A 19,313-nucleotide genomic window follows, 5' to 3' on the forward strand; every position below is an offset into this window, starting at 1 on the left:
GTAGATTGGCAAAACCAGTGGAAAGTTAGGTTATGAAATCGAAGCCAGCTTTAGCATGTCTCAGCAGTTGCAGGGGTGGGTGCTCCTGTCTTTTTAAATCAGAGCTTTAAGAGTGGAGAGTGGTAATATAATGACTTTGATTTTGTCTGGAGGAGAGTAACATAGGAAGTTATGACCCTTGTGAAATAACGTTTAATCCAACAACTACAGTTGGATTAAACTGAGAAAAGTAATGACATCTGCTGAGAGTTTCACATAGAAGATGCAGGGTTTGATCAAAGTGACCAGAAGCGTGGGCAGGAAGGCTGATAAGATACCACGTGTTCCGTTCTTTATGTTCCTAAGCCCATTGTCCTCCTGCATTTTAGGTTTTTTAAAATTTATTTATTTTTACTTATTTCGGTTTTTTTTGGAGGGGGGCTCTTGTGGGTCTTCCTTGCTGTGTGCGGTCTGTCTCTAGCTGTGGCTAGCCAGGCTGCTCTTCCCTGCGGTGGCTTCTCTTGTAGAGCACAGACTCTGGGTGCCTGGGCTTAAGTACTTACGCACATGGGGCGCGGGCTCAGTCGCTCTGTGGCTGTGGGATCCTCCTGGACCACACACCAAACCCGTGTCTAACTGCGTTGGCAGGCAGGTTCTTACCCACTGTGCCACCAGGGAAGTCCTGTGGTTTAGTTAGTTCTGAAATACCTGGACATTTCCTGCCTGGGCCATTTCTGTGAGTCTTTACTGTGGTCTGGACCTGCCCAGGACTTGAAGAGCTCACTCACTTCTGTATTCCTATCACTTTTTCCTCTTGTCCTTATTTATTTATCTATTGAATGATTAGGCATACTACCTTGTTCTTGCCCTGTTTCTCGTTACATCACTTTTTGTGCATTTCTTTCCTGTCTTTCCCTAAGCCTGCATTTCCCTCGAGAACAGAGACCTTACCGTGTGAACTTGAACACGTTCATTGGTTGGTGTGATGTGCAGCAAATTGGGTACCACAGACTGTGACTGTTATTAAACACCTTTTGTATGGAATATGGTACAGCATTCTGTGGAAAATCTTAAGTAGTGCCAAGGGCTCTTAATCTCACTTTGTGCTTATAGCATTAAAAATTATCCAGCAGCTTACTCATGATGTGTATATGTTGTAGGGAAAACACTGGTGAACGTGATTTAGCCTTTGTGTGTGCGTGCATGCTCAATTGTGTCTAACTCTTTGTGACCTTATGGACTGTAGCCTGTCAGGCTCCTCTGTCCGTGGAATTCTCCAGGCAAGAATACTGGAGTGGGTTGCCATTTCCTACTCCAGAGAATCTTACGCAGCCAGGGATCGAACCTAGCACTTCAACCTTCATCAGGATATTAGTACATCTCCTTATCTCTCCCGGGTAATCAGTTATTCCTGGTCCCCATCAGCTGTCTTTATCTTTCAGAAATGCTGTGTCCTATACAAATACCTTTGACCTGCATCACCTTGCTCTTCTCGTGTTCTCTCTTGAACAGCCTCTATTTACGTTTGTTCTCATGGTTTCCCAGCGGCCACTCTTGACCGGGTCACCACTGTCACAGGCTCAGCTGCCTAGGTGCATGGTCCTGTCCCAGTTGGCATCTTTGTCGGCCTTTTACCAGCACTTCAAGTTGCTGATGCCCCCTTCCTTCGTGGAGCGGTTTCTTTACTTGGTTTCCAGAATACCACCCTCATTTGATTTTATTTCTGTTTCCTTTGCTAGTGTTCTTGCATCTTTCTCACTTTTGGTAGTAGAATGTCCTAGAGTGCAGTCATTCTTTTCTTTTCTGCATTTACCCTCAAGATCAGAGGTCCCCAGTCACCTGGTCACAGACCAGTGTTGGTCTGTGGCCTGTTAGGAACCAGACCACACACCAGGAGGTGAGAGATGGGCTAGTGAGTGAAGGTTCATTTGTATTTACAGCCTCTCCCCATTGCTTGCATGACCGCTTGAGATCACAAATGATGGTGGCCTTAAAAATACGTTTGAGACAATTTCAGATCTCCATGCAATCTGAATTAAAGTCAAGGTAGAATATTCTAAGATTGCTATAAAAGCACTGAAAAGCCTGCTTCCATTTCCAGCATTCTCTCTTTGTGAAGCAAGGTTTTTTGCAGTACAGCAATTAAAAAGTTCACGCAGTAGACCAAACATAAGCAGTGCAGTATGGGTGTCACTGTCTTCCATCAGCCCTGGTTTAGTTGCAGGAAAACAAGCTCAGGACTGCCACTGATTGTGCATTATGGAGAGTTGTATCATCATTTCACTACATATGCCAGTTTAATAATAATAGAAACAGATTGCACGATAAATGTAATGCGCTTGAATCGTCCCAAAACCATCCCCCACCATCCAGTCTGTGGAAAAATTCTCTTCCACAAAACCGGTCCCTGGTGCCAGAAAGGTTGGGCGGTGCTGCTCTAGTGCCCTTGTGCTCAGAGTGAGTTCTGAGTAGTGTTAGCGTCACGTGGGAGCTTGTCGGAATTGCGGAACCAGAGGTCCCAACTCAGTGAATAAGAATTGGCAGTTTTCTTCACATCTGCAGGGGATTGTCCAGACATTAAAGCTTGAACAGCTTGCCTTCCGTGACGTCACCTAGTCCCACACCTGCGAATATTGCCCAAATTCTGATAAATCTGTCAGTTTGTGTCTGTAGACACAGTCTTGTCTCTGAATTTCAGACTCCTGTCTAATTATCTACTTGGCACGTTCACTTAAGTGAGATCTCCTAAGTGTCTTAAAATGTCCAGAAGAGAATTCTTCAATACTGCTCACAAGCTTGCCCCTCCCGCATATTTTGGTGGATGAAGGATGCGTCTTTACAATTGCTTCAGCTGAGGTTGAGAACCTTTGAATTATCTGTCATGGACTGTGGGTTGTTTTGTTTTGGTTTTTTAAAAATTGTTCTTTGATTTCTTTTTTTTTCGGGGGGTCGGGAGAAAGGTGTCGAATCTACGTTCAGTCCATCAACACATTCTGTCAGCCCTTCCTACCACATTCAGCAGAATCTGACCCCTTATCATCATTCCACTCTCACCACCCGGGCCCCCGTCATCTCTCGCCTGGATTGTGACAGCTTTCTGACTGGTCTCTCTGCTTGCATCCTCATCTCCGGCAATATTTCAAGTGCAGCGTTCAGAGGGACCGTTTCCAAACGTGAGTCGCTTCAGATCAGTTCCCTGCACGGGACCCTGTAATGGCTTTGCTTCCAGCTGGAATAAAAGCCAGGTGCCCTCCGTCTGGCTGCCTGCTGCCTGCTGAGGTCTGCCCTGTCCTCCTCAGTCCCTTCCTTCCATCACTCCTCAGAGGCTGTCCCTGCTCCTGCCAGGTGTGTCCCCTCAGGCCTTCGCTTCCCCTCACCCGGAGCTCTCTCATCCCAAACATCTGCAGGGCTTACCCCTCCACTCCGTTCCTTTTTCTGCTCAGAAGGACCGTCACTGTATCATTTTCTCTCCTTTTTCTCTTGCCTTAAAAAAAAAAAAAAGAAAAAAGAATCTTTCACACACATTGTTCATTTGTTCCTGGGCTCCTACAAGTAGAGTATAAGCTCCTCTGTGAGGGAGACGTTTTTCTTGGTGCCTGAGTAGATTCAGTAAAGAGTTCTCCAGCAGGGTAAGATGGAGGTGGAGTATTCTTTGTGGAGGAAGCTAACGCACACGAAGGTAGAGAATTGTTTTCCAAGACATCGTGAAAATGCACTGTGGCCGAAGCAGGGGTTAAGTGTTCCAAATGCTGAGAACTGGTGATGAGATGAAGCCACCAAAGTAATTCAGGACCAGCCTGTAATGAGTCTTGTGATAAGGTTCTGCTGAAGAATTTGCTTTTTAATCTGTAAGTGATGGGGAGCAGCAAACAAGTATACCGATGATGTCAGGTTAGTATTTTATAAAGTTTCTTTTTTTAAAGTAAACATTGTGAATTTTTATAATATGCTTGCATTATACTAAGAATTGGAAATTAAGAGCAAATAAAGCATGATCCCAGCTCAGGAGTTTACAGTCTGTTAGCAAGTGAGTATGTTGAGAGTTAAAATTGATTTGAGGTCCAGGTGTCCTTCATGAGAGATGACAAGAGTTTGCATGAAAGCAACTTGGATGGAAAGTTTCAGTTCCTGTCTTTATTGCTTTAATGAATACATATCCTGACCTTTGTTCCTCAGGGAAGCTTGCTTGACATTTGGGCTAGATCAGATCCCCACTGTTGATGCCCATGCATCATCAGTTCAGTCGCTCAGTCATGTCAGACTCTTTGCGACCCCATGGGCTGCCGCACACCAGGCCTCCCTGTCCATCACCAACTCCCGGAGCTTACTCAAACTCATGTCCGTTGAGTCGATGATGCCATCCAATCATGTCACCCTCTACTGTTCCCTTCTCTTCCCGCCTTCAATTATTCCCAGCATCAGGGTCTTTTCCAGTGAGTCAGCTCTTCGCATCAGATGGCCAAAGTATTGGAGTTTCAGCTTCAGCACCAGTCCTTCCAATGAATATTGAGGACTGATCTCCTTTAGAATGGACTGGTTGGATCTCCTTGCAGTCCAAGGGACTCTCAAGAGTCTTCTCCAACACCACAGTTCAAAAGCATCAATTCTTCGGTGCTTAGTTTTCTTTATGGTCCAACACTCACATCCATATATGACTACTGGAAAAAATAAAGCTTTGACTAGACAGACCTTTGATGGCAAAGTAACATCTCTGCTTCTTAATATGCTATCTAGGTTTGTCATAGTTTTTCTTCCAAAGAGCAAACATCTTTTAATTTCATGGCTGCAGTCACCTTCTGCAGTGATTTTGGAGCCAAAATAAAGTCTCTCACTGTTTCCATTGTTTCCCCATCTATTTGCCATGAACTGATGGGACTGGTTGCCATGATCTTAGTTTTCTGAATGTTGAGTTTTAAGCCAACTTTTTCACTCTCCTTTTCACTTTCATTAAGAGGTTCTTTAGCTGTTCTTCACTTTCTGCCATAAGGTGGTGTCATCTGCATATCTGAGGTTATTGATATTTCTCCCGGCAATTTTGATTCCAGCTTCTGCTTCATCCAGTCTAGCATTTCTCATGATGTACTCTGCGTATAAGTTAAATGAGCAAGGTAACAGTATACAGCCTTGACGCACTCCTTTACCGATTTGGAACCAGTCTGTTGTTCCATGTCCAGTTCTAACTGTTCCTTCTTGACCTGCGTACAGATTTCTCAGGAGACCAGGTAAAGTGGTCTGGTATTCCCATCTCTCAAAGACTTTTCCACAGTTTATTGTGATCCACACAGTCAAAGGCTTTGGCATAGTCAATAAAGCAGAGGTAGATGCTTTTCTGGAACTCTTTTGCTTTTTTGATGATCCAACAGGTGTTGCCAATTTGATTTCTGGTTCCTCTGCCTTTTCCAGATCCAGCTTGAACATCTGCAAGTTCCATGGTTCATGTACTTTCGAAGCTTGACTTTGAGAATTTTGAGCATTACCTTGCTAGTGTGTGAGATGAGTGGAATTGTGCGGTAGTTTGAGCATTCTTTGGCATTGCCTCTCTTTGGGATTGGAATGAAAACTGACCTTTTCCAGTCCCGCAGCCACTGCTGAGTTTTCCATGCATCGTAGTGCCATAGCATTTCCTGTAGTTGACATTTTATACGATTGGTTTTTTTTTCCCTGCCCTGTCACTCAAGCAGATAGAACATTCCTTGAAGAACTTTGCACCCCTCACAACTGGCATAGATTTCGGCACAGATTAGGAGTGAAGATATTTGAGTGAAAAAAATTTGGGGGTACATTTCAAAGGCTAAATTGAACTTGAGGATGAGTTGGTTGTGGAGGATAGTGATGTTCTTAGACTTTGCATCTCTTTACTGAAAAGTCCTACTTTGGCCCAAAGCATCTCAAACTCCAAATAATGGAAACTGGACTTGCCATCCTGACCTGCCCCCTTGTCATCCTGACCTTGCCTGTCTTGGCTGATGGCTTCCTTGTCTACCAACCGTGCAAACTACAAATGTGAAAGTCATCTCTTACCTGCTTTCCTCACATCCTCCCCATTTCTGAGTATCTAGTTGTCTTCTTGTCTTTCTGTTTCTCCCCCAGTGTTCATGGTCAGTGAATACATTAAGTTATAGTCATTGTTACAGTGGCCCTGGGATGCTGATGCATCAGAAGGTGAAAATGTTAGTTGCTCAGTCGTGTCCCAGCTCTGAGATGCCATGGACTGTAGCCCGCCAGGCTCCTCTGTCCATGGAATTCTCCAGGCAAGTATACTGGAGTTACTCACTCCATTATACTTGCCTGGGGATCTTCCCAACCCAGGGATCAAACCCAGGTTTCCTGAGTTGCAGGTGGTTTCTTTACCGTTTGAGCCACCAGGGAAGCTCAGAGTTGTCTGTAAAGTCTCAAATGGGTTTTAACCTCTCCCTGACAGAGCATCCAGCGGCTCCATACTCCGTACTTACAGGGTCAGTATAGACTCTGTGATCTGACCCACTTTGCAGCTTTATCTCTGATGACCACATCTTTCCCTCCTGGCTGCCCTCCTCTCTAGCCATGCCAGATGTTCTTGGACACACACCTTGTTCTTTCAGGCCATTGGACTGTTTGCTGTTCCCCTCACCCCTGATATTCTCTTTCCTTGCCTTGAATTGTTAGTTATCATGGCAGCTCAGATGCCATCTCTGCATGGAAACTTTCCCTGGTTTCCCTAAGAGTGACTTCTTCAGCTCTTCCCACACTTTGTGTAAACATTTGTTTACTTGTGTGTCATTCACTAGCTTGGACTTTGACTACTTGGAGGGCACCACCCATATCTCATTAATCTTTATAAACTGTTTCAGCAACAAGCCCTTTACCTGGTATGTGGTGGCTATTTGGTGAGCGTTGATTTATTAAACTGAAGTCACATGAAAATACTTCATTTTCATTTGTATGAATTACTTTGTAACTGGTCCTTAGTTCTAGAATTATTTTCTTTGTAGAATGTATGCATAGGTGACCTTGAAAATGATTTGAAGAATGTCAACAAGACAAATGGGAAGCTCCAAATTTAGTCATCCAAAACAGATAAAATTTTCAATAGCCCATACACCACATTTTGAATAATTCCTCATCTGCAATTACATGTGCAGATTTTGCAAGTTGCGGAAAACAGTAGTAGATTTAGTTGCTTGGGGACATGCCAGTTCTTTTAAAAAAAAAAACTCTGTGGTAATCAACACTATACCATTTGGTTCATTTTGACCTTGCGCCTCATTTGGGGAGGATATGTCTAGAATGGCTCTGACTCTTGTCGCTTGCTGCCAAGATTCTGTTTCAAGCTTTTGTCACTTCCTCTGTAGGTTATTGTAGCAATCTCTTGGCAGCCCCTTCTGGACTCATCCTGATTCCTGATTTTCTGTTCACAATTTATTTTGGATGTGGTAGGCCTCATTGATTTTCCTTGTGTCCTTTGTGTTTACTATGTTATTTTTTTAGTCTGTAAAATTGTATTTTAAAGCTGAATAAAAATTTAGCACTGATAGTTTCAGGTTGGGTTACTCTGGGTTACCTTGGACATTCTTAGAACATGCCTGGTTCTTGGGGAAACCATAAACAATGAAGGTATTAAATTGAGCGTGTGTGCCTCTTGACCATTTCCTGTTAACCTTAAGTAACGGGGAGGGGTTATTTGGACACTATCCACAGTCTTCCACATCTTGCTCCTTTGTACTGTTTGTTCTCAAGCTAGTTTTCAAAGGTCATGTTAAAAAAATGTTTATCAGGAGAACATAAGAATCGTTGGCTTGTTTCTATTGTTAACTTTATGACCTCTACTTTCAGCCTTTTAATAGGAATAACTCAAAAAAAGTAGCATAGAGGTAATGATCCTCTTAATCTGAAGGGTTTTTTGTAAGCCACTTTATTGAGATATGATTGACATACAAGTTGTATATCTTATACAACTTGATGAGTGAAGTTTCCAAAGCCAAGTTAACCCAATCACAGCAGTTGGCTTCCATGATGTTTGGTTGAAAGGGGATAGTGTTCAATCCAAAATGTGTTAGAAATAATTTTAAGTCCCCAACTTGGATGGAGCTTTCAAGATCTGGGCCATCAGAGACTTGTAAACAAGCTTTCTACTAAGACTGTTGATTTAATTGGGAAGATAATCAGGCAGAGATTTTGTCTGCCTTAAATGCTTGTACATGAACTAGAGCATTTATCTAGTGGGAAATAAAAGGAAGAGTGAAAGACTAATTTTGTTCAAAATCTTGCTATGGATTTTGTTAAAATCTCTGCTACTGTGTTTAAAAATACACCTGTATAAAAATCCATCAAGATTGCTCTGTGTCTGTGTGGCTTTGCTTCGTCATTGGCGTTGAGGTGAGAGATGACAGGACGAGAATATAGTCCACACATCTGGCATGATGGATATGTGGCTTTGGCTTGACAGGTTTTTGTTTGCTTGTTTGAGTTTTGTTTTGGTTTTATTGTGGTAAAATATACATAATGTATGGGCTTCCCTGGTACCTCAGACGGTAAAGCATCTGCCTGCAGTGTGGGAGACCTGGGTTTGATCCCCAGGTCAGGAAGGTCCCCTGGAGAAGGAAATGGCAACCCACTCCAGTACTCTTGCCTGGAGAATTCCATGGATGGAGGAGCCTGGTAGGCTACAGTCCGTGGGATCGCAGAGAGTCGGACACGAGTGAGCGACTTCACATACATAGTGTATATACCATTTTAGCCATTTTTAAGCATCTAGTTCAGTTGCATCCAGAACATTATTGTGCAACCAACACTGCCATCCGTTGGCAGAACTTCTCCATCATCTCCCAAATGAAACTGTAGCCACTGACCAGTAACTCCCCACCTCTGTGGCCCTGTTTGTTTTTAAAGCATGTACAGTACTCTGTTACTATCGTGACCACCATATGACGCATTAAGCACAGTCTTTCCAATACTTGATACTTTCCACTAAGGCATTAATGTGTTGCCCAGTAACACTGAATGGCAGATAATGTCTGGTCTATTTGATATGTGTATGTTCAGGCAAAATTGAAAAACCTGATGTTTTAAGATTGAATTATCACCTTAGTTGCACTAAGATCTGTCACTTGAAAATTAATCTTATAGGCAGGCTTCGCCTTCTTAATCAATAAACCTCCACAGTGGCTGTGACCTTTGCTACTCTGGTAAACATATTTGAATTTAAATATATCTGAATCCGTGGGTCTGCAAATGAAAGGATGCTTTGCTGGAGGCAGATTGGTACGACTCATACTATGAAGGCATAGAAGTTGAGGTTGGCTCCCTGTTGCCAGTGGGCTTCCCAGGTGGCTCAGTGGTAAAGAGTACAGTGCAGGAGATGTGGGTCTGAAAGATTCGCTGGAGAAGAAAATGGCAACCCACTCCAGTATTCTTGCCTGGAGAATGCCATGGACAGAGGAGGCTGGCAGGCTACAGTCCATGGGGTTGCCAAAGAGCTGGACACGATTTAACAACTAAACAACAACCTTATTGCCAACAAAGTAAGTCTAAGCATGTAGTACTATATACATAGTACTAGAAGTAACTGAGTTTTTGAACTTAACATTTACTGAAGTACAGTTGTTTTACAGTGTTGTTATTTTCAGCTGTACAACAAAGCGAATTGGCTATACATACATGTGTATCCCTCTTACTTGGATTTTCTTCCCATTTAGGTCACCACAGAGCATTGAGTAGAGTTCCCTGTGCTATATAGTAGGTTCTTATTAGCAACTGAGCTTTTTGTTCTCCATCAACAAGTTTTTATCTCGAGGACACTGTGAATCACGTCATTGATCTCATTTCCTTTGAAGCTAGAATGCTTAGAGATGACCGGGTGATTTGCTTCTAGCAGGTGTAAGAACCTCATGGCAGGTACTGGGGTACTACCCTGTTCCTGCTTCATTTTATACCCTCCTTGTCCCACTGCCTGCCCCTGATTTTTGTTCACCCTGAGTGGTCAGCTTCATGTCCACCCAGCCGCCCCATCACCACTCCTTTCTCGTGTCGTCCACTCCCGCCTCCCCAAATGTTCTCTTCTCCCTGCCGTGGACCGTCCGTTCCCTTTGCTCAGGACAGTTCCTCTATTGTAACTCTCTCCCCTACCCCCACTCTTACTCCTTGTCAGCTTACTCAGCTCAACCATCAGTCACAATCTCCTCTAGACACCCGGTCCCTCACTGGGTGAAGTTGGCTGATACCGCCTGTGTGACCCATTGCCCCCATGCAGACTTCTGTTCTGGCACCAGGAAAAAAAATTCACTGAACTCACGTGTTCACAAAACAGTCTGCCTCTGCTTAACGGTGGACAGGGACCGGATTTTACTGTTCCTTGAATCCTGTCATGCCTTGCACAAGATAAAGAAAGAGAAGAATGAATTAAGCAGTGTCAGATGTGGTAGATGAGTCACCATAAGAATTCACAGATGATCACTGGACTTTGCAATATGGAGGTTGTTGGTGACCTGTGGTAGAGCCCTTCAGGGGAGGGGTGGGCATAGCCTGATTCTGTTAGAGGGAGAAGGAGGTTGGGAGCATGGAGGAGACAAGGAAGAGCTGGGAGGAACAGGGAGAGAGCCTAGGAGAGGGGGCAGAAAGAGGAAGTCAAGTGGAGCGATCAGAGTCTATATTGCCATCTTACGTGTGTCTCTAGGGGTAAAGCATAGCGCTCCCATGCTTGGGTGAAGGTGGTTGGTCTCCAGCTGGTGCTCAGTAAGGTGAAATCGTATTTTGAGTCAAGTCTTTACTTCACAGCAGCTCTTTCTGCCTTACCTTTTGTTTAGTGTTTACTGTGTATCTGCTTTTTGTTAAGAATTTCCTTTTGAGGTAGATTGTCCCCATCTTAAGATTTGTATCCCTTCAATAGCAAACACAGTATCCTGTGCAGAGTGATGTTCAGTAAATGCTTGAAGTTTTTGCTTCAGTGCGTATTGGTTTTCCTGACATCTAAATTATAAAGTAACAATGCATCATGAATAATACTAACCAATAAAGGCAAAATTATTTTATTTGGCACTTGAAATTCTTTTTTCACATGAAACAAACAGGAATATGTAGACGTGAACAAACCACCCCGGTCTACCCTCCAAGACCACTGTCACCTCTTGGGTCCGGGTTGTGCCTCATGCTGCTTCCTCTGAAAACTCCTCTCTGAGCACAACGTTCATTGTTTTGAGACTTACCTGCCATACCATTGTAGGCAGCTAAGGTGAGGGGGGCTGGTGCCCAGAGAAAATGAACTGGACTGGGCATGGCTTTCTTGGGCCTAAGCTGTTTTGTGATCTATAAAGTGAAACTGAAAGTCACTCAGTTGTGTCCGACTCTTTGCGACCCCATGGGCTATACAGTCCATGGAATTCTCCAGGTCAGAATACTGGTTTGGGTAGCCATTCCCTTCTCCAGGGGATCTCCCAACCCAGGGATGGAACCCAGGTCTCCCGCATTGCAGGCGGATTCTTTACCAGCTGAGCCGCAGGGGAAGAGCTAAGCCTGGCCTGAAATGCTTGGCCTTGAGCAGGTCTCAGTAATTAATGATCAAAGGGAACGAAACAGAATTGTTATCAGGCAAGAAAAGTTACAGTAACAAAGTTAGTAAATCAATTGTAAAGACTCCCAGTTCTGTTTCCAAAGTAAACTTTAGCCTGAAGCACTTTGAGCTCTTTTGTAGAATTCCAACACCCCTCCCTCTGCCTTGAGCCCTCAACCACAAGATCAACTGGAACCTAAGGAAAGATGCTCTTGGCCTTTGCTGACCCTCATAACTTAAGTCAGCTGAAGCTTGGAGTCCTGTCAACATTTGCCCCAGTTCTGTGCAGAAATTCTCCTCTGCTCAAGACCCCTTCATGAGTAGGCATATACTGCCCAGGCCACTTGATGCTGATGCGTGCACACTTAGCTTAAAACTTTCCTAGTTTTGGTGTTGGGGAGACGTTGCCTTGAGAAAGATCCCTGGTGTTTTCTTTATTTGCTGCAGTTAAAAACTCCTTCCTTCTCCCGCTCTCTGGCTTGGTTGTCTCTCTCTGCTTGATACCCACTGAGAGATGAACCCAATTTTGGGGAGACAGCACCTCTCCTGTATCCTTTGCTTGCCCCAGCAAATGGACTGTTCCCCTCTTGGCCTCACTGTGCCCAGGACAAACTTCTGTCGCTTCACTGTTCTCGTTTGGACATTTAACCTGTTTACCTGAACCAGACTGATTTTTCTTTAAGGCAGAATAAAATTAATTTTTTTTTTTGCTTGTATTTTAGAGTTGTAAAATGGTAGCCTGATGTTTTTTGGTCTTAGTATTATGTTAAAAGTATTTTTCTATTTTATTATAATTTTAGCAGCTGTTTATTTCATCAAAGGAATAACTGTCTCCTGTCACTGGCTATGCAGGTTTTCAGTGTTTTGCAATAAAATGTTACTACCTGCCAAAATTGACAGTGAAAAATAAATATCCCTTAAACTTAACATTAAAATATTTTTCATTGCTATAAGGTATATGTCAGGACAAAAAGCTATATTTATAGAAAACGAAGATAACTTCCCTAGTACTGAGTTTTTGGGCAGATAACTTGCACCATTCCGAGGGTCCAGAGTTTAAGGTGTGCTGGGCAACCTGCAGCTGTGCAGCAATTGTTACTAATCAGTTCCAATGTGATATAAAGAAGGGCCCATGATTTGGGCTGAACTGCAGAATGTAGTAGTGGGAAAAGAAAGTACTATTTCCTGAGCACCATAATACGTACTAGGCAGATGCGTGAAACTTTTATTTAAATAGGGAGTTTGCTTGCATGTATGTAGGAGGACTTCCCTAGAGCAGAGGACAGTTGTGTGTATGGTCATCTGCTGAAGGATAGTTGCACGTTATCTGGAATTTACTTATTAATATAAATGTAGGCATCTTTTAAAGTCTCTTGGAGATTGAGTGGCTGCTACTTTGAATGTTATGCAGAACATTATATATATATGCATATATATATGTTAAATTTATGTATATCCAGAACGTTAAAGGGTCTGAAAACCCAACTAACAAACCAGGAGAGCGTCAGCGCACTCATTAACCCCAGAGCACCTTGGAGATGCTGAAAGGAAAGGAAGGGCGTGTGTGTGCACCTGAAAACTATACCGTATTGTATGAAAAGAAGTTGTCCTGCTATTCCCGATCAGGCAGATGGCTCCACACTCAATACACAGGCAGTTGGGAATGTGGCATTTTCATTCCTAAAAATGCCTGCCTCATAGTTAGATTCTCTATGGCTACTTCAGGCTGTTGCTGTTGAGAATTTAAGTAATATAAAAACCAGAAGTGTTTTTTTAAGTATTTAAAAATTACCTTTGTACCTCTAGTATCATATGAAATGTATGCTTTCCCCAAGTACAGCCAACTGTAACTTTTTCTTTATATATGAATTTTTTAAAAAAGCTTTTTCAAAGTTATGTTTAAACTGCTTTGAAAAGGGAAGGAAAAAAACTTCTTTTAGAGGGGACACCACTGAATACAATTTCCTAAAGAATTAGGTAATCTTTGTAAAGTCTCTTTTAATGTATGAAATCTGTTTAATTGTAAGTTTATATAATCCTGTATCCATTTTCTAAATCCCCTTTAGCCTTACTGGGTGCAGGTTCTCTGAAATCCCTGAGGAGGAGGTAACGGCTGGATTGTTGAAGGACAAAGTAGGCTGCTTAAGTTTCAAAGCCTGATGCATGAAGGGAGGGAATCCATTGTTACGGCAGCCTCGCACCAAAGCCCAGTTCACTGACTGTGAACCTGCTCTGCCACAGATTCCGAGTCCGAAGGGTCCCTGAGCAGACTGGAAGCAGTGACCGCGCACTCCTTTGACGAGGAAGCAGAAGCCCCGAGCAGTAGACAGCACAGAATGTCCGAAGGCAAGGACTGTGGTGGTGGAGACGCGCTCTCCAATGGCATCAAAAAACACAGGTAGGAAGGCCTTTCCCAGCCAACACTGCCGCCTCTGTTCTCAAGCGCATTTGGGTTTGTAAACCAAAGTGTGTGGCCGAGTCCTCATTTTTTATTTTGCTTTGTCCTCTCTGCTGAACGTGTATATTGCTCTAGCACCTCAAGGAAAGGATTCGACTTAAATACTTTGTCCATTTACAGAAAGAACATCATCAGCTGTCATTGCAGGAACTAAGCTCAAAACGTGGTTTTGGCTACCATGATTTTAGGGAACCGTAAATCCTTCAACTGGCTGTTTAGAAAGGCTCTTCAGAGCTCCCTGTTGAAAGTGATGCTGGCTTCCTTTTTTTGAGCATGCATCTTTAATGACTCTGCCTCTCAATGCTATTCTAGTTTCTTGTCATTTGATCTTCCTGTTGGCTTTGTTAACAATGGATGGTAATATTGCGTGCTTATTGAAACAATTTAGTTACATTTAAACAAAGACTTTTATTAAGACCTGGGGTTTGTTGAACATAGCCCTTTAATACTGTCTAATAACATTAGTATTGTTTTTTTATTCCCTTGATGATTTAGTCCTAGAGATTGTCCCAGTTTAATGAGATGTCACAGACACTCGAGTTCTCTGGTTTCACACAAGTTTATAGGCACAGTGCCTTGTGTGCATGCTGGTATTCATAGGGTACGTTATTTTATCAAATTGTCAGTGAAAACTATATTCTGTTGTTATTGTAAAAAGCACTTTGGGGATAAGTAGTTATTAATTTCTACAAGATAGTTTTTTTTTTTTTTTTTTACTGTTGTTTAATATTTATAGATTTGTATAGCTTTAACTTCGTTTCTCTATAGGATTCTGGCTACCATTGGTCTCAAATGTTGTTGTACTGAAAAATGGTACTCAGCACTTCTGATATGTATCTGCCCCATGTTAACAAGGAATGTTTTTTCTTTGTACTTATTTGAAAAAAATCAGTGAGTTTTAGAAAACAAACCAGAGTTTTCTTCTGTGCTGTTAGAGGGTGTCTTCTAAACATGCTCGTTGGTGTTTGTCTTCTGATGGAGGTTATCACGGCAGCTGTTGTCCTGAGCCGTGAGGGCCCATCCTGACTCTGCGCTGCAGTTGCTATCCTCTCCTTTGTGGTCTGGGACTCAGTTCTGTGCATTATAAAGTACCTAAGTGTAAACCCAGCAGATCTCAGTTTCCTGGCCTCTAAAGAGAAGACAGCCTTTAACTGTTTAACATACATCATGACGGTCTAGTGACAACACAGGAGAAATCTTTGGAATGTTCAAAGAAGTACACAAGTAGTGAGAGAGAATCGTTAAGATATCGGAAGGAACACTGTGCTTATTAGATGCTGTCAGAGCCTATGGCTGAAGGGGGGAATTTCTTGGCTTTTCAAAAGCCTGGGAGCCTGTTTGTGTGTGTGCCATAATGCATCATAACAGGAGTTATTTTGCATCTGACAGAAATTTATTATATTAATACTGTATTCATGTAGTCTGTGTTCTCTCTTATTAGTCCAACCCAGAATGGCACAGATGTGGAAGTCTCTTCCCTTAAACCCCCCGCCCCAACTGCCTCCCATCCCCTGCTGCACTTGAAGTCACCTTATCTATTTCATGTTCTTAGCCAACGGAAGTACTTAGGCTTTACTTTCTGTAGTGTGGATTATGGAAACAACAGGTTCCCCCCAAATATAACTTATGAAGCCACTGCAGACCCTGTTCCTGTTCCTCTCTGGTGTGTCAGCATGGAGTCCCTAGGAGAGTGCCCACCACACGGGCGGCACTTGGTGTAAGTGACCTCTTTTAACTCTGTTTACTCTCCTTCTCAACAACGATCTGCTTAACCCTGGAGAACCTCTGCCCTCTGGTTCCCTTTTCTACCCCCTTATCATAGGATGACATCATGGAGTGCAGTTTGAAAAATCTCTGACCCAGAGAATCATAAGCTGTAAGGCCTATGTCGTGGTCATTTAATGTAAAACAAGGTATGCCAGACTCATTGAGTTTATTTCTACGATAATTAAAATAGAGATATTATGGAGCTTTAATCCATCCTACATGATGATTACCACAAAAATAATTCATCTGTTGACTAGGTAAATTAACTCATCTCTTAAATAAAAATTTGGACTAAATGAACTGACTTCTCATCTCACTCTGAAAGTCTTGTGATCGATTGCTAACTGAAATCTTGAAAACATGGTTTTTCCACCATATTGAAGTTTAGGAAACTTCTACGATGTCTTTTGATATGATTAGACTTGGGGAGAAAAAGTATTTTGTGTTTTTTAATTCACTCTGAATTCCTGATAGGCTGTGTACTCTGCTGGCCGTTGATCTTTTCTGTGGTTCTGTGCGTGTCTTTGGGCTTTTAGGTTAGTTGTAGAGAAATATCAACAGAATCAGAGACTGATTTAAGACCTAGAACCAAAAATAGTGTGGAGATGGAACACATACAAAATAAGTGCTTTGTTTTGATGGCACTTTTTTCCAGAAAATACATTGAGTTGCCTTGTGGAAGGTTAGCTTTTACCATTCTGGTCAGGTTTATGTTTATAGGGCTTCTTGTCATCTCAGTGGTCTGTGTTCTGCGGGATCAGTTTTCTAGTCTTGGGCCGAATTTATTACACTTACTCTGAGCTCTCCTCTTTTAACGTTTTAGGAGTTTGACCTAAGTTGGTATAATTGGTACAGATACTGATATTTATCTAATCTGGATATATATAATGTGAAAGATACTAACGTAGAACAGGCTAGTCAGAATCTGAAATGTTGGATTCATGTTATGATGCTATAAATGGTATTCCCAGTATTACTAGATTAAAAGATAAAAGCCTATGATCATCCTAATAAAGAAAAAACATTCACTGCAATTAGGCATTCATGATTAATAAACATTAGCAAATTACAAATGGAAGAGAACTCCTTTAATCTGGTTAAAAGTTGGAACAAATAAATACTTGATAATGAACTGTAAACAACAGTTCTAATTTCAGGAATAAGAGAAGGATGCCTGCCATCACCTTTTCTGTTCAACATTGTTTAGAGGCCATGGCTAGAGACATAACACAGCCCCCAGATTTAGGAATAAAGAGAACCATAGATGTCTACAGACAAATCATTATAGTTACGATGAAAGTTTGGCAAGGTTGCTTTGCTACAAAGTCAGCTAACTATTAATACATTTCTGTGCACCATCAACAGACAAAAAGTGCAGTTAAAACTGGGGGTGGAGGTCGATTTTAGAATGTTTATTTAAAAGTCACTTACCTTGAAATAAATACCAAAAGATATAAAACTTATCAAGAAGGAAACGTCATTGTCATAAGTTTGATTTACCAAATTGATCTATCGACTCAAACATGCTTTTAAGTGAAGTTGCACTTTACCTTGGAAGTTGAAAAATGGTTTCTGAGCTATATCTTTAAACTCAGAGGGCTTTGAGGAGCCAAGATACTGCTCAAGAACCTGGTTTGAGGGAGGGAAGGCATTTGCCTGACTAAATGCCAAGTTGATTACAAATCTTTAGTGCAGAATTGTCCTGCAGGCAAGACTGATCTGAAGAATGAGAGTAAAAGGTCCAAAGACCCAGATGTATAAGGAAACCTGGTATATGTAAGAGAGGCAACATAGCAGATTGTGGAAGGAAAAAAGGGACTGTTAGGTTAGTGCTGCTGGGAGAATCATTTAATACAGGAAAAAAAAAAAAAAGGAAATGGCCATCTATTTCACAAATATAAATTAAATTCTAGATGAACCAAACATAAATGTGTAAGGCCAGAACTTAATAAAATTTTCATAAGAAAATGTAAAAATACCTTTGCAATTTTAAAATAAAGAAGGATTTTTTACAACAGAAATGTGATAGGGACTAAGTTTTATCTGACTTTAATTAATGTACTTGTTCTTGATGTATTTACCTGAATAAAAGCCTTGCATTCTTTCATAAATGTGGCCAAGAATCTTAAATGTTTAGTTTGCTGAAATGGTAGATTCAGACTCCAGACAATCCCTTAGTTTACCCTTGGTTTATCCCTCGTGACTGCTTTAGAATTATTGGGTGACTGAATAACAGCTGTTTTCTGTGTGTGAAGAATATCCTGACATGTTGAAGTCAAACAGAAAGGTTGAGAATATAAGTTAAGACAGTCTGCCAAGAAGTAGGATTATACTGAGAAAGTGTTGTTAGTTGTGAATAAAAATTATTCCGCTTCTGATATATTTTATCAGTAGTACAAACCCACCTGGACTTCCCTGGTGGCTCAGCAGTCAAGAATCAACCTGTCAAAGCAGGAGATGTGGGTTCAGTCCCTGGATTGGGAAGATCCCCTGGAGAAGGAAATGGCACCTCAGTCCAGTATTCTTGCCTGAAAAATCCCATGGACAGAGGAGTCTGGTGGGCTACCGTCCAGGGGGTTGCAAAGAGCAAGGCATTACTGAGCACACACACACACATACAATTACTAGCAAGTCACCCCACTCAGAGGCCCTAAGGTACCCTGGGCAGAAAAACACCCTTGTCTGTCAGGAAATGTTTGGGGTAGCTCCTTGCTGTCATGTAGTGACCAGGAGTCTAGAGACACCTAAGGACCTAGGGGGAAGAGCCTTGCCCAGAATTAGCCAGATTTGAGGTAGTGCCTGGGGCTTCCCAGGTGGCGCTAGTGGTAAAGAACTCGCTTGCCAATGCAGGAGACACAAGAGACTCGGGTTCAATCCCTGGGTTGGGAAGATCCCCTGGAAGAGGGCTTGGCAACCCACTCCAGTGTTCTTGCCTGGGAAATTCCATTGACAGAGGAGCCTGGTGCGCTACAGTCCATAGGGTCACAGAGTCAGACACGACTGAAGCATGCAGGTTCCAGAGACACCGTGTTCTGTGCTCTCACGTTACTCCCTGACTCAGAGTACTTGTTTTCTCTGGAAAGCAGAGGACTGTAATTAAAAAAAAAAAAAATGTATCACTAGAAGCTCACGCAGCTCTCCTGTGGGGCCTTGCTCATTAACAAAGCAGACCCCAGCCTGTGTCACTAGCCCGAGCAAGAAGAGTGCTTGGGACCAGGAAACAGGTAACAGCTCAAGGAGGGAAGGTTGAGAGAGAAGGTGCTGTGTCCGCTAAAGAGAGAAGCTGGGCCAGGGCCCCGCTGGGCTGCAGCCTGGGCAGACCGCCCACAATCCTGTCTCTGGAACCACAGGTCTCTGTCATCAGAGGACACGGAGACTGGCAAGTTGGATGACAGTGGCTAACACTGAGGAGTAAGAGCCAGCAGGCCACTCCGATTCCACGCGGCACCTGTCTCTCCGGCAAAAACATATTTGGAGATTCCTTGACCAGGAGGAGGGATTGCCAGCTTGGCAGATGGGGGTTAGTCAACCAGCAAAGAGAGTTCAAAAGATAACCTGAAACAATAAGAAAAACTTTATCTAGGG

General features: G+C 42.5%; 1 protein-coding gene across 3 annotated transcripts in view; it reads left to right on the forward strand.

The window, feature by feature from the left end:
* Nucleotides 1-19,313, forward strand: part of OSBPL1A (oxysterol binding protein like 1A) — a 211,696-nt gene that overhangs the window by 130,517 nt on the left and 61,866 nt on the right. For all 3 annotated transcript variants that reach the window (XM_068994018.1, XM_068994019.1, XM_068994020.1), the window contains exon 17: nt 13,745-13,901. In XM_068994018.1, coding sequence (XP_068850119.1) covers nt 13,745-13,901 — 157 coding nt within the window. The remainder of the gene's footprint in view (nt 1-13,744; nt 13,902-19,313) is intronic.

Source organism: Capricornis sumatraensis, chromosome 21, assembly GCF_032405125.1.
Source record: "Capricornis sumatraensis isolate serow.1 chromosome 21, serow.2, whole genome shotgun sequence".
In the NCBI taxonomy this organism is placed as follows: domain Eukaryota; kingdom Metazoa; phylum Chordata; class Mammalia; order Artiodactyla; family Bovidae; genus Capricornis; species Capricornis sumatraensis.